This window comes from Spodoptera frugiperda, chromosome 31 (assembly GCF_023101765.2).
Source record: "Spodoptera frugiperda isolate SF20-4 chromosome 31, AGI-APGP_CSIRO_Sfru_2.0, whole genome shotgun sequence".
Classification (NCBI taxonomy): domain Eukaryota; kingdom Metazoa; phylum Arthropoda; class Insecta; order Lepidoptera; family Noctuidae; genus Spodoptera; species Spodoptera frugiperda.
The window spans coordinates 157170-172996 of record NC_064242.1 but is presented as its reverse complement, the minus strand read 5'-3'; the positions used below and the strand labels follow the sequence as shown (position 1 = coordinate 172996).

Here is a 15827-nt window from a genome sequence, read left to right as displayed (position 1 = left end):
CTTTCCAGTTTATTTTGGACTTGGTTTTAATTGGCTCTCGTGTGCCGACAGCTCCCAAATGTTCTCTGGGAGCTTTGAATTAAATAACGATACCAGGTAGTGACTGTTCCGATACGGAGGAAGTTTATCGTGTATTGTATCCTGTCGACTTCCGTGTTTCCCCTTCCGTACTAACAAAATGTATCACATTTTCAGCTAGTGAAAGCCTTATTCATATTAATGTGAGCTACAGACACGTAGTTGTTGTGTTGTGTGTATGTCAATCCGCTCCATTAACTCCATTCGATTGTGTTACTCGGCCGCTTTGATTGGCTCTGTGGACGACCTCACCTCGCCTGGCCTCGATACCCGACATCCACGACTATGTTGCATAAACTGTTTGTATTTGTTTCCTAACATATTATGCTACAAATATTGCATAGAAGAACTAACCTTATTCGAAACAAATAATTCGCAGCCATGATAAGCGATGACATCTACACCGGATTCGTTAAACCACAAAATATCTCAAGGTTTACAAATAAAAAGAGCGAAAACCCCCAGCATCCTGTCTCGTGTTACAGTTTGTAAGTGAGCCGACGGAAAGCGTTTGTCATGTCAGTGTCAGTGTCCGGGGGAAATAATTTATCAGGACGTCTTTTATTTCTATCCCGAGGTTCTGGACTAGAATGTCTACAGTGGTTCACTGCTCCACTGATTTATTTGGTCATCGGTCACACCTGCGGTTATTTGGCTTCGGTTACTTTCTGTATGCTGCAGCACAAATAGAATCGAGTGTACACTCTGTACAGGCCGGCTAACTATCACACTGATTACTACTTGATAGTAAGCAATCGACTCCGCCCGTACACACACGCAACACCAGAGAAGTTACAAGTGCGTTACAGACCGTTTAGGGATTGCGATTTGGATATTGAAGATTAAGGATGTAGGGGAGATTGTTCTGCGTATAGTTTGTAGTGTACAGTTAGCACGTAACGAAGTCTCCAGCGCACGTCGCGCGTCACTGTAATCCTGGAAGTAAGCATCCGACGCGATTAGTATTCACACCGGCCTGTCCGGCCGCCGACAAAACTAAACGAATACGTGATTCAAATACATTCCATTTCCAATTTATATTTAACGGAAAATCCAGTTCAAAAGTTGGTTCGATTGAAATTATCGAGACAGTGCCATCTATGAATACGAATAGTAAATTAAGACGAGAGTATTGACAGTGAACCATTTAGTCAGTCAGACACAGCAAATATTGTTCTAGCTAATTAATGTTTATTTTGGAACAGGACATCTTGAGGGGCTCTGTCTATCTCTCCTGATTTGTAAGTCCTGCGATATTTATGTGACAAATGGAACTAGCTGGAATGGAAGTAGCTAGAAAAATAAATATTTGATTAATATCGGTTATGAGTAGCTTGATTTATACTTGTAAGATGAAAAGTATAAGTTTGATTAAGTTTACAGTGTAATAAATTCATTAAACTTACATTGGATGTAAGTTTGTAAGTTATTCACTATATTATGATCGCAGAACCCTGGAGACACGTGTGCGCGTCGTAAACTTTGTAGCTCCCGTTTAAATCTTAATACCTTCTTAAGCAGTAACTAAAGTCTCTGCTTTGGGTCTCCTATTGTGCACAAAATTGTTTCGCACAGATGTTCTTTAGCAAATCGATAGTCACACACAACAATTGTTCAGTCGTAACAATCTCGCCCCAAGCTAGGGAGCTAATTATATCTGGCCGCAGTAAATACTAAATTAATTGACAGAGTTGTCGCGCGACAGCTTCCTAGCCGCCACCATTGTTGTAATCGCTAAATTCACAGATAATAAAGATCGTTATAACATGGCCTCGGGCAGAGGCAACCCTATTACCACGCGTCGAGTTTGCAATTCAAATAACGCGTTCTCATTGGCGCTTGGTAACGAACTTCCGCCAATGGGGTTACAGTAACAATTAAAGCGCCTAGGGTTGTCACCCAACACCATTGTTAGATACCATAGTATATTTAAAGTTGTAAAGGCGTTTTAATGATATCCGTCGGGACCAGACGCTCTGACAGACGAAAAGTATTATAAAATGTATTATACAATGATCCTCGAGTCACAAAAGAATAGACTCGTTTGTTCGTAGCCTTAAAATAATAAAAATTACGGTAAAAGAGCTTTTAAAGAAAACGGGGATAGAGCGCGCGGGATATAAATAAAAGATCCTTGCTATGTAGAAAATGACTTGACTGCAGATGATTGAATTCAATGTAAGCCTCATTAGAACTGAGAATGATATTACTTGGACTCCACAACTGAAATCTGGGGAGACAATAGCAAGTGTATGTGGGTGTGAGTGGCAAGATGATATGGTGGTGTGGTGAGATGATACAATATACAATGGCAGTGCGGGACGCAGGCGTGGGCGGCAAGATGGCGGCGTGGCAGCGACGGCTCCCTCTGGAGCTGCTTTATGTCGCTTATCGCAATGATCGGCGGCTGTCCAGCAACAGTTGCCAGGCAACCGCCGCGACACCTATTGTACGGCGCAGACAATGCTCGATACTTCATATCTACATATAGTGTTACGGGGCATATCACAGTTGTGGTTCCTTTTAACCCGACTGCTAAGATACAAGTTGTTTTCGCATGTGTCTTGTATGTTTGTTTACCTCAGATTTTCTAAACCGCTGGATGGTTATTGGCAATTGCTAAATAACTGGCAATTAAAGATGATCCATTTATATGAACAAATTGAACGTATATTGCAAAACTGAATCCATAATATCTAGTAAGTAATGAAATATAAAAATACGTAATAGTATTATTTACCTTACTACAACACTACATGTAGGTTGCTATGTTATGTTAGTACATTATTTACAATTGTTATACATAACGTTATTGTTATAATGTTACAGCAATTGTTAGTACTTAATGTTGTACGTTATAGAGTGGTCGGGACTCTAATATGTATGCCATCATGCGTATATTAAGTTTATATGGCAAGCTAATAAACTGTTGTTGCATGGTTTAGGTTCACTCATTTACGAAGGCTACAATGTTATATTGAAACCTTATATTTCAAGCAATACTTATACACCCAATATGGTTGATCAATCCTGTGTACACAAACTGAGAGTGCATGTCTAAAACCGAGTATATTGAGGATGGCGAGCCCTCACACCCTCCCTCACCGTGCGGGGGGAGGAGAGGGGGGGCGTCGCAACAAGTGGTGGCGCCCGGCGCGACTCCCCGTCAATGGAGCCGACGCGATACAGATCCGCTTTGATGGTACACTGAAGCTGCTCTCAACGACACTTCACTTCCCTGGAAAAATGTTTCAAAGAGAATATCTAAATCGTTTCTCTATACATACTAAGTAAGTAAGTTTTAAGAACTGCTGACACGAACGTGACACGTGTCACTAATGTTACCGACTAACTACTATCGCTTTGGCAGCATGGCTTCTCACTGGCCAGCGCCATTAGGTTTATTTGATGTGGAGAAGTCCAGAGAATGGTATTCTGGTCCAGAAAATATAAGGAATATGAAAGCACACGAAGCTACAGCGCATTGTTTTGTTGTTCCAGCACGAGGCCGAACCACCCGGGCGCAGTGGTGGAGATCAGCGACAACCCCCTCGACGCCAGCAAGGTAAAGCACACACATTTCAGGCGAGCAAAGTGTCTTTGACTAAACTCGCTAGATCTTTAGCTTTTCCAATATTACGATATAGATAGAGGGTACATAATAAATAACTTACATACTTAATTATTTATGTCGTTACGTATGCATAGTGAGCACAGCGTGTGGTGTTGCAGCTGCTGATAGCGTTCGAGACGGGGCTGGTGGTGGTGTGGGACCTGCGCGCGCGCGCGGCGGAGTGGCGCGGCGCGCTGGGCGGCGGCGGGCCGGGGGACGGCGTGCGCGCCGCCGCCTGGCAGCACGACGGCAAGCTCATGACCGCGCACGCCGACGGCGCGCTCGCCACCTGGACCACGCGCGCGCCGCGCCCCTCCTCCCTCTCCTACCCACATGGTACTACTCCTTTACTATTCTATACTTTACATTCAAGACTACAGTTTGGACCTATTTGTATAATTCCATTAGTCCAATTTGTACTTAGTAGACTAATTAGGCAATGAACTGCGTTAATGTCTTTAATATAGTAATTAAATTAATTTTTCTATAATTTCCAGCAAAAGCTAACAAAGATGGCAAACTGGAACCTTGCAAACCGATCCTCAGACTGGAATGGAAGACCTCGAGAACAGGGTACGTATCGTGACGTCACGCCTTATACCTCCGAAGGTGTAGGCAAAGTGTACATGTACAGTGTACGGTACATAATGCCACTGTACAATGTACACCATTATTTGGTTTGATGATATTATAATAGGAATAATGAATGTGTGTCGGTGTTCCAGAGAGAGCCTGGTGATATTCAGCGGCGGGCTGCCGACGGACAAGGCGGGGCGCACGCACAGCATCACCGTGCTCAACGGCAAGTCCACCACCGTGCTGGAGATGGAGCACAGCGTCGTGGACTTCGTCACGCTCTGCGAGACCCCCCACACCGCAGGTACACCCCCACTCGCCCACTCGCTCACTCGCTCACGTCGCACTCACCGCTTTACACATCTCGTACCAGCATTAGGAGATAGGCAAAGTTTAAAGTAAAAAAAATCCTCAAATGTTTTCATGACAAATTGAAGTCATCTGTCAACTGAAACTCTTGAATTTCAAGTACAGTTACGTAGCACGCAGCTTATTGTGTTGTGTCGTTGGTTACAGACTACCAGGAGCCGTACGCGATAGTGGTGCTGCTGCAGAACGACCTGGTGGTGATCGACCTGCAGTCGCCCGGGTACCCTTGCTTCGAGAACCCCTACCCCATGGACATCCACGAGTCCCCCGTCACCTGCTGCTCATACTTCGCCGACTGTCCGTCAGACCTGGTACGTGGCGGACTAAATACTATCGTATAGAAAACTACACAATGAAGTAAGGATTTGTTAAGGAACTATTTTGTTGATGTTTCCAGATCCCAGCGTTCTACTCAGTGGGCCGGCAAGGTAACAAGAAACCGACGGGCTTCAGCGAAAAGCTGTGGCCCATCAACGGGGGCGAGTGGGAGCCCGCGTCCTGCTCGTATAACGAAATCATTCTGACCGGGTAGGCGCTGCACTCTCCTGTAACTGGTAGTTCTTCGAGCGCAGCTATATCAGTGGTTACCATTTCTGTTTGGTCTGTTCCAGGCACGCAGACGGCAGTGTCAAGTTTTGGGACGCAAGCGCCGGGACCTTACAAATTTTGTACAAATTAAAATGTTCTAAAGGTCGGTAGCGTATCATCGGCGGCGGGGGCGCGGCAGACATGGTACTGACTGAGTGCGTGTTGCAGTGTTCGAGCGGCGGGCGGGGGGCGCGGGCGGGGGCGCGGGGGCGGGGTTCGAGGAGGACAGTCCGCTGGCCATCCAGCAGATCGCGCTGTGCTGCGAGTCGCGCCGCCTGGCCGTGGCGCTGCCGCACGGACACGTCGTGCTCTTCAAGTTCCGCAAGGCAGACACACACGCCGAGACACACGTGCGTATACACACTCACTCACACGTGGCCGAGCGCTGTGCCGTCTTTAATTACTACATATAGATCAATCGATCGCTCTTTATATTCACTGAATCACCATATAATACGTCCCAAAACATCAAGATGTCGGTGCAGTAGTACGTGTGCAGTACGATGTGTGTGTGTGCAGGTGCTGGAGGTGCCGATGATCTCGGACGTGCTGGAGGAGGAGTGCTCGCCCGAGCCCGACGCCGCGCGCTCCATGTCCTTCAGCCGCGGGGACGGCGCCGACGGGGACTCCAGGAGAGTACGTTACTTCGCATGCTTAGCTCGCTTACCTAATGTACAAACACTAAACAGAGATAACTACTGGTCATCCAAAGGTCTCAAGATCCATGTTGTAAGATCACACTGTGACGAGATTGATCCATTCTATATTACACACACATTTTACAAATATTCAGTAGATTGCAGAAATACGCAAGAATGTCTCTGTCTTAACCATGTGTATGATAATACCGCCTTTTTAATACATGTGGTGGTCGTAGTCAGGTGTATGGGCGGGCGGGGGCGGGGGCGCCGGCGCCCAGCTCCGAGTGCGCGGCGCCGAGGGCACCGGGGGCGCGCGGCGCGCTGCAGGGTTCCAGCCCACGCTGGTGGCGCTGCAGCAGGCCGCGCCGCACCCCATCGCCGCGCTCACCATCAACTCGTCGTACGGCCTGTGAGTAGCCAGCAGACGGCTGCCTGCCGCCTGCGGGCGTGGTGGCTGATGGTTCCGTGTTGCAGCATGGCGTGGGGCGGGGAGCGCGGCGTGGTGGTGGTGGACATGTCGCGGCGCGCGCTGGTGTGCTGCCACGCGCCGGCGGCGCTGTACCTGGCGCCCGCGCCGGCTCCGCGCCAGCCCGAGCGCCAGCGGTCGCCCAGCCTGGACCAGGTAACTGCGGCGCGTCCCCTACTCCGGAACACTCACTACTGAACGATAATATTACAAGAAACACAGCGCGTATATCGCTAGCTAGCCGGGCCCCGCGGGGCGCCCTTGGGCCGCCCGGGCTCGCGGGCCCCGCGGGGCGCCCTCGGGCCGCCCGGTGCTCGCGGGCCCCGCGCGTGCCCGCGGCAGGAGACAGCGCGGCTGACGGTTACTTCACATTACGTTTGATTTGCTTTTTTATTTACTTACTTATGATTTGCACTGGCGGAGGCCCGCCGTATCCCTATACTTTATTTTTATAATTTTGTAATTAATTTAAAGTAATTTAGCAGTAGCGCCTCACCCGGCTTGTCCCAGTAGTAACATGGCATGGCATCGTTAGATATTCTTTACACTCGGCCTGTCTTACTCTCCTATCGCATACATCTTAAATAGAATATTTGTTACCTGTCGAGTTCACAGATTGTCTGCGTATGCTAGGACGTAGGAGTAGGATCGTACCTCACGGTATGCGCTAGCACACAAATGTCGGACGTAGCTCAGTTGTGCAGAGTAGGGCACGGCACCGCACAGTCCCCGCACGGGTCGCCCTCGAGGCGGCCTTTACTTCACCTTTATGTTTGTTCCCATCCGATGTAAGCTGGAGGACGCGGCGCGGGCCAGCCCCGGCGCCAGCCCGCACGACGAGCCCGACGAGCCCGCCGCGCCGCCCGAGCCCGCGCCCGACACTGCGCCCGACGATAAGCCCAAACTCGACACGAGAAGGAAATCTACCACCTGGAAGAATTTCAATCTGAAACGACAGCTCTCTAAAGTGGATCTCAAGTTCAAAGCGGCATTCGCGGCGCCCACTGAAAATAATACCGAGGAGATCAATGCAGAGAAAAGCAACTCCCAATTCTATTGCGAAGCCCCGGACCGGGCGCCAGTGGGGGCGCCGGAGCGAGGGCCCGAGCCGAGTGCCGGCGAGTCGCCGCCGGGAGACATGTACGAGCGCATGCACCGCGAGCTGCAGGAGCGCTGGAGCGAGCAGGACACGCCGGCGGGGCCCGGACTGGCGCCCGGCGGCGCGGCGCGGCCCGACTGCCTGGCGCTGGGCCCCCGGCGCCTGCTGGGCGTGCCGCGGCGCGAGCGGCCCGGCGCGGGCTCGCTGGGCGGCCTCATGCGCCGCTTCAGTAAGTATGGCAGCATCACTCACACCTCGACGCCGGGTCCACGGTCTCCGTTGCTAGCACTAGTCGTTCCTCGCTGTACTAGAGTAGTTGCGTCCTCCGACTGGAATGGTAATGGTTTGCAATTTTTCCTCTAACTCACTGATACCGTAGCCCCTTACGTTCGGGACCTAGATTTGACTAGCTAGAAGTGATGGTAGTTAGATGTACTGATACGTATTCAAGTATTTTGTTACTGACACATTCGTGAGAAGCTATCGGTCACTAACGGCGTTAGTAGGCACGGTAAGAGACTCCGAGCTGCGACTCTAATTGCTTTGTGCTTCTTGTGATATTTGGCTTTTTATTAATTTGGTTTATAAATATTGTGTAATATAATTATATATTATAAGGTTAAGTTAGTGTGTAAGTGAGCCGTTGTCCGTAACTAGACATGTCACCTGTACAAAGGCCGCACGGTGCTCGGGGCCGCTCGTGTATTGTAAGTCGTATCTGTAAGTGGACACGCTGCTCACTCATGTGTATATTTCTTTTATTCCCAAGGAAAAGGACTCGTCCGATGAAGACTCTAACTGCCTTAAATATCTATTCGCAGACTTTCTCGGTAATTGAACAATGATTAATAGTATTAACAGATTGCATCAAACCGTAGGTGATCTCTGTGTTGTCAATGTCTGAGATGATGTTCAGTGCTAATGGTACGAGCTGAGTAGTCGGTATAGATGGCACCACTCTCGCTTGTAGCTTCACATCAGTTAGCGCGTCATCTCGAGCACGGGTCCCGTACACCGCTCGCTCATGCCCCGACTTTCCCCAGGGGAGTTAGTAGCGTGGCTGTGCCCCGTCCGCGACTCGAACGGCGACCAGGCGCACGAGCAGGCCGCCAGCGTGGCGCAGCGCATAGGTATGAGTCCAGTCAGTCCCACGACTAACACCGCAGCCCGCACGGGCCCCGTCACGTAACATGCGACTAATCCACTTGTGGCACAGAGATCACGGCGTCCTAACTGGGTGTGTGTAACCGGGGTGACCGAGCCGGTGTGACTGCGGGGCGGTGCGACTGCGTGTTGTGTTGTAGATGAACGGGCCGGGCGGCGGGGGCGGCGGGGGCGCCGGCGGGGGCGCGCCGGGGGCCGCGGGCGCGGGGCCGGGCGCGGCGGGCTCGCGCGTGCGCCGCTCGCGCTCGCAAGGTACCCGCAAACTGCACAAGTGCCTGTCCACGGCGTCCGACGTGTACGCCGCGCCCCCCGCCCCGCAGCACTCGCTGCTGACGACGCGCCAGTATTGCAGTTTTGGTAGTACAGTCACCTTGTACCGAGTCCACTCGGCTAAGTCTCCTTCCGTTCTGAGGCAGTCGCAGTTCTTCTTTTTGGTTTTTATCTTTTGTTCGTTATGTTTTATGCCTTTTCCTCGGCGACGTCGAGCGCTCGCTTGAGCCGGCGCACGCGCATGGGTGCATCCCGCACGATGTGCGCAGCATCTTGAGCTTAAATGAAGTAAGAAGGCATTGTGGCTGACGTTGTTGTCCGCAGCAAGTGAAGCTACGCTTTGTCTGTCTGTAATGTGTATGTTTGGTCACTTGGTAATGTCAGCTGATCAAGCGCGCTCAGAGGTCTGTCAGTTACTCTCACTTGTATCTCTTCGTTATTTTTTGTTAATTTAACTTTTTATTCTTTGGTTTCTCACACTCACTGAAATACTTCTTTCCATTACTAAATACTCAAACATGTTGACTGCTGTGAGTTCGAAGATGACTGACCGGACTGCTCGCGAATGTGATAACTGTAATGTTACATACCTTGGTACGTTCATGGCAAACACCCGCGCCACCTTCGAACTCACATCAATTTGTTCGTAACATAATGTTGGTGGTAATCACCCAAACCTTACATACATGTAATATTTAATGTTGTCAATGTTATATGGACATAAGCCGCAGAACACCGCGCCTCTGTCTCATACAGACTGGAACTGTTGACATTTTTACTCAGCCCCTTATTATTTGCTGGAGCATGTGTTGATCTGTTGAGTTACTTCCATATTTATTTATTTGAAATATTTCCAATTTCAGATCGGAATCATTTAATAGGTAACCATTCGAATATTCCTCACCTATCGTATTTTAAGTTATACTTTGGTTTATCTAGTTGTTACATCCGAGTAGAGTTATCCTTGGTTGTCATTCCGAATCCGAGCTAGAATGAGTTCCTCATGTTTGATGGTGTTTCATGTATGTCCATGTCGGCTTGAGAACTACTCTTGTTGTACAGTATGTGGAGAGACGGGCGCCGCGCAGCGCTCGTCGGGCCCCTGGGCCCCTGAGTGGAGGTCCGACGGGGGCCCGGCGAGCGCCGCGTGGCGCCCGCCGCCCCTGTGCTCGTGCTTGTAACATATTGTGGTTTTGTTTGTCGGTACAGAACCCACTGTTCCGCAGACTCTCGCATCTATGGAGTACTTACACATTATGCAACCCAATGGTACCCAAACAACATTTGCATCGTTTCATTTATTCTTTTGTTCTTTGGTATGGTGTTCGTTTGTTTCCGCTTGTGCGTGACGCACCGTAGCCGCCCCTAGCGCGACGTGGCTGTGACTGTCTTGTAATGTACCGCACACTCTCTGGTCTGCGCACTCTTGTATCCGATCTCTGACTGGCATGACTCATACTTGTACAACTAAAAGGTGACTTACTACTCAAAACTATTTTATGTCTTTCACTGTATCACTGTTATTGTTACGATGAACGAGCCCTACCGTATCTATATGTTATATACCTATATATGTGCATTCTACAAGCGAGGCTTTCCACATTGTGCGAGTCACATGACCTTACCATTGTCGTTTTCTTTATTTGCCTTCGTGTGCAGCGCCTGCCGTCTGCTGTACTAGCTGCTAGTACCTGTAACCTTGCTACGCTGCTCCGTGTTCAGTACATTAATGTTATTTCTTTTTCTAGCCCGACCAAATGTTAGTATGGCTCGTTTTGGCTGGCTGTACTGTATTCGGCTGTGTCTCTGTATGCTTCCGTACGTTATACGTAGTAGAGTGCCGTAGCTGCATGCGCACGCCTGGGCCCCGCCCCCGGTGCTGGCCCCGGCTCCCCCCACCCACCTCACCTTGCGTTCGTTGGCTCGTAGCTTGCACTCGTTCTGTTGAGTCGTCCGTAGCGGTCGGTTCGCTTCTCATCCGCTGTACTAACTCACATAGAGCTGTTTATCGATGTGCTCGTTGCGTTAACTTATACTAACGTGTAACTGTGCGGACCAAGTAACTGTATGGCGGCGGGTGTCCGGCCCGCCGCCGCACTAGCGCCGGTACCATTCTATGTCTGGGTCAGAGCACTAACCGTGGAGGATCGGCGACTAACAATATCAGACATAACTCGACATCAACAAGACGTTGTGCAAATAAGCTGAGATTGGCGCCGGCATGCATCGCCTCACTATCTTCCGAGCATGATCTATTATTATATTGATTCCTTGTATCGACTTGTATCTCCACCGCACTGGTGTATGGCACTCGACTGATAATTTCAGCTAATTTCACAACAGCACCAATAACACTAAGCCGTGAGCTGAGCTCGCTTTAGTCTGCAACCTTATCTACCGTGTAGACTAGTGCACCCGCGGCGCCGGCGAGGGACTCGACCACATCTATTCTCACTGCGGACCACTCAGATACTCTATTATAGACGACTGCGCTTGCACAACTCAATTTAAAACGAGCGCTACACAGATAGTATAATAATAAAGCAACTTGTAAATGTATTGTATGTATGTCACGTGGCTTCATAGTGGCAGTGTGCGCTATAGCGACACCGCGTGTCGTGTGTGTCGTGCAGGGCTGACGCCGTGGCTCGGCAACACTTGCTTAGCGCGGGGAGTGGTGGTCCGTAGTGTAGTGGCGTAGAGTAGCGCGGTCCCTCGCCGGCGCCGCACGGCCCGTGTCCGGCGGACGCAGTAATCCGTGTGTGTGTATGTTGCCAACCGGCCGGGTAGACAAGCTGGACAGCTCGTTCTCACGCTCGCGCTCCAGCTCCATGTCCAGCCTGGAGAACATCTCGCAGGAGGGCATCCAGTGCCTCGCCTTCGCTGACAGTTACACTAAAAAGTCTGGTAAGAACTTGTATTTTATACTATTGTGTCACTCGCACCTTCCTCAATATTAAATTAGTGATTTACTTTCAATAGGAGTGACTCGAATTATCAAATCCGTCCTTAAGGCAGTTGTCCCACCGGCAACGATGAACGAGTAACGAGTAGAGCTAGAACTAGAAACGAGTGAAAACAAAAACAAACAAGTGAAGCGAGCACTCGCCGGCAGTGTGAACAGTCAGCGATCAACTATTTGTATATGCATCTCTTTTGTTTACACGGAAAGTATATCTATTGTACGTTTCTTGAGCGAGAAAATAGCCGATAGTTAGTCGTTCACTCGCCGTTGGTGGGACAACTGCCTTAGATATGTCTAGCTAGAAACACGATTCCTCTTCATTCCTAAATGCTATTGTGTGTGTTTGTAAGTTCCTAAACATATTTGGACTCGGTGCAGACCCCACGGCACTGACTCCGACGCTATGGATCGGTACGACGCTGGGCTCCGTGCTGACGCTGAGCATCACCCTGCCCGAGGCAGAGCTCCGGCACACGCAGCCGGTGCACGTCACCACCAGCGGTCTGTATGCCCACTGTACTCCGACCTCAATGATAATGTAATCGCAGCTTTTCTTCAAATGGATATTAATTCAAGCTTTTGTCCGCAGGTGGTCCGCTGTTTAGGTTAAAGGGTTCAATCCTAACTATGTCATTTCTTGACTGCAATGGTGCTTTAATACCTTACTCTTACGAAAGTTGGAGAGACGACAGTAAAGATGTAAGTAGACGTGGAGTAGCACACTGCGCCCCCAGCCCTCGGGGCGCAGCTTGCGGGAACCCTCAGAATGTAAATAATGTTGACACAAGCTTCCAACTCTTCCAAAACTCTTTACGCCGTGTGAGAATTAGCCCAACCGGAGTCAATACAGTAAATGTAATGTAACGCTCACTGTTATGAATGAGTCTTACGTAATGCGAGGAGATTCACCTCGAATAATATCGTGCAGTGTTTCCGAACACCATGTTAATGAGAATGTCTAGTAAGAAAAATAAAGCGCTACTGGACTTAAATAGTTACCAAAAACCCTTTTTTAGAATGAACCATTTTCCTGGTTTTTGTCTTGTCACCAGTCATATTTACCCGAGACACATATTGTAGGTGAGAGACCGGCGCGAGCGCACGCCCACGAAGCAGAGCTCGTCCAGCAGTGGCAGCCGCATGAGTCCCACGCCGGGCGCGGACACGGCCGGGGACCGGCAGTTCGTGGTGGTGGCCTCCGAGAAGCAGGCGCGCGTCGTGGCGCTGCCCAGCCAGAACTGCGTCTACAGACAACAGATCGTAGAAACTGATTTCGTCGTTAAGGCCGAAACTGTTAGCTTGAAAGGTGCTTTCAACATTATTTATCGTTGGCGAGATTTTCGGGTATCTTAAAAGAAGTTATATTGACTCGGGTAATAACGAGGAGTGTTCCGCTTCCAGACAGTGTATGCCTGGTGAACTACCTATCGACGGGCCACCTGGTGGCATACAGCCTGCCGTCTCTGCGGCCGCTGGTCGACGTGGACTTCCTGCCGCTGTCGGAGCTCGGGTACGTGCTCGCTATTCCGGCCTAGTCCCGGATCAGTCCGGGCCAGTCCGGCCCGGCGGCGCCACGTGCCGGCCCGGTCCCGGGACGGCACGTGGCGCCGCACGACCCCGCGCTCGAGTCGCGCTCTCCGATTAATTGACCGGCGCCACACAGATCACTATTAGACAATTTCTATGCACCAAACGAAGGCACTAAATGATAAACGGCTTGTTTTATAATATAGTACTTACCTTTTATCATTAGCTTCGCAGTTTTATCATGTTGAATGCTACTTGGGCTACAGGAGATATCTCATGTTTACGGTTATCGCATTCATTATATTGGTCATAAGGTTTAGCTATACCGATCATTCGCTATTTTATCATTTGGGAGCCTCACGACAGACTTCCTGTACAGTAACGATCGATGTTAGAAACGTAGCCTTGTTTGGTGCAAGACACCGCTTGCGGCCCCGGGCCGACCCCGGCCGACCCCGGCCGGGCCCCGCAGGCGACGCGGGTCTGCGCCAAACAAGCGGCGGTGTCATCTTATACCTGAGACACGACGCATCGAGCTCGCGGCTACTAGAACTAGACAAAATTTTGCAATCTGTCGAGCACCACCTGTGCTTCCGATGTTTGGCACTCTTCTATTTTTCAGTTGAAAAGTAAACGATCGAAGGCTCTAACACGACACACGTTCTATACAATGCGCCGCTCTGGCGACTCTATGAGAAAACACCGTATCACTTTTTAACAAGTCAACTGTTTATTTGGTGCTGCGAATGTCTGTGGATGTAAATACACACCGGTACCCGACACTACGCCACGGAATGCCACCGACACGCCCCGCGCTAGCCCTCCGACCATGTTACGATAGTGTGTACTGCCCTGCATCTCTTACATCTAACTTCTCACCCTTAGAACAATGATGGATTACTAACGTGCGCGTGCCTCGCCTTTGTGAAAGCCCAGTGTTGGCGCCCCCGGCCTGGCGCCCTGGCCCCGCGGGCCCCGGCGGGCGCCAGGCCGGGGGCGCCACACAAGGGCGGGACGCGCCGGCGATCACGCGCTCACTGCTGTCTGTGTTCCTGGTAGCTTCCAGACACAGTCCAAACAGAGGGGTATCGTAGACCCAATGCTGTCCATATGGGGCCAGCAGCTCATTGTTAACGAGGACACCGACCAGTAAGTCGCCGTCCATGCAGATGACATGCGTTAGCCACGTACCGTCACTTGTCATGTGGAGTCGCTCACTCCGGCCTCTGTTGCCTACTAGACATTCATGTAACGTTGACAGTTGCTTCGTCCCCTCATCCCCGAGCCCATAGTTGCCCGCCCCGACCTCGCCTGTTCTCTATCATTGATGTTTCCGCTCGGCCACGGGCAAATCATTGCGCGCTCCGGAATTACTGCGACTACCAAAATTGGCGATAGATATAAAGCATGAGTCGAACCAAAATTGTCTGTTACACGGCGACACAGCGTGTCCGGTCCGCATGTTGTGTACGAGTAACATTACAAGTTGTGTTGTACGAGGCCGGCGTGGCAGGCCGCCTGGCCCCCGCCGGGCCCCGCGCGGTTCGAAATGATTTGCCCCCGGAGCTGCCCTGCACGTGTGCTTCCCTAGTGCTGGTCCGGCCCTGTGCCCCGAGACACACACACACACACTCGTGTACAGTGACACGCACTCACCCCCACACTCACTCTCTGAGACCTCTCCTAGTCTCCTACTTCCTGGCTGGGCTGCTACTCTGCTGTTTCGTGTTGTTCTTACTCGTTCTTCGCTTGCAGCATGCCGCTTCTGGATGTTATGTTTTTCATTTCAATGTTGATCCTGTCATAGAGTAGTCGCGATAGTACTCCATAGTTCCGCTTATATGTTAGAATAAAGTTTGTCCAATAGACTCCCGACCGCGCAACGCAAGGATACATCAGGTGAGACGTTTCAATTGATAGACATCTTTCCCCCACTTTAACAACTTCGCTCTTGGTCTATGAGTCTACTTTCTCTTTCTTCTTGGACTATGAACAATATATACGCAACATACGAGCGCCAGCCTGTCTCTCGCGACTCCTTGTAAAACGTCCCTCGTGTGTGGTATTGCAGGATTGCGAAGACCTTCTGCTTCAGCAACAGGGGCCACGGCCTGTACCTAGCGTCCCCTACAGAAGTACAAAAGTTCACCATCGATGCAGAGTTCTGGTCAGTATACTCAGTACTCGGCCGCCGGCACAGCAGTGCTCACTGGTCAGCTGTAGACGCGTAGTGACGTCACCTCCTGTCCTCGTGTTACAGCCAGCAGCTGAACGAGATGATCGGCGAGCTGTTCCTGCCGCGCGACATGCCCGAGCCTCCCAAGGAGAGCTTCTTCCGCGGCCTGTTCGGCGGCGGCGCCAGGCCCCTCGACCGAGAGGAACTATGTCAGTATCCATGCCAAACGGCCTTCTAAGCTTCTAAGATTCTCCAGAAGTGGTACTAAAATACTATAATTTAATCAACCCGCAAT

The 15827-nt window shown here is 50.5% G+C and overlaps 1 protein-coding gene across 8 annotated transcripts in view; it reads left to right on the top strand.

The window, feature by feature from the left end:
* The window catches only part of LOC118276434 (syntaxin-binding protein 5), a 208234-nt gene that overhangs the window by 189653 nt on the left and 2754 nt on the right, over positions 1-15827 (top strand). For 2 of the 8 annotated variants that reach the window (XM_035594740.2, XM_050707554.1), the window contains 21 exons: positions 3580-3643; positions 3811-4027; positions 4189-4264; positions 4417-4571; positions 4784-4947; positions 5034-5164; positions 5248-5327; positions 5393-5574; positions 5744-5860; positions 6102-6274; positions 6340-6487; positions 7125-7659; positions 8474-8560; positions 11655-11771; positions 12208-12330; positions 12419-12528; positions 12910-13135; positions 13231-13339; positions 14416-14505; positions 15428-15523; positions 15617-15741. In XM_035594740.2, coding sequence (XP_035450633.1) covers positions 3580-3643; positions 3811-4027; positions 4189-4264; positions 4417-4571; positions 4784-4947; positions 5034-5164; positions 5248-5327; positions 5393-5574; positions 5744-5860; positions 6102-6274; positions 6340-6487; positions 7125-7659; positions 8474-8560; positions 11655-11771; positions 12208-12330; positions 12419-12528; positions 12910-13135; positions 13231-13339; positions 14416-14505; positions 15428-15523; positions 15617-15741 — 3125 coding nt within the window. Of the gene's footprint in view, positions 1-3579; positions 3644-3810; positions 4028-4188; positions 4265-4416; positions 4572-4783; positions 4948-5033; positions 5165-5247; positions 5328-5392; positions 5575-5743; positions 5861-6101; positions 6275-6339; positions 6488-7124; positions 7661-8473; positions 8561-8734; positions 8952-11646; positions 11772-12207; positions 12331-12418; positions 12529-12909; positions 13136-13230; positions 13340-14241; positions 14291-14415; positions 14506-15427; positions 15524-15616; positions 15742-15827 lie in introns of those variants that run through there. The other 6 variants (XM_050707559.1, XM_050707558.1, XM_050707556.1 and 3 more) reach the window with 6 other exon arrangements.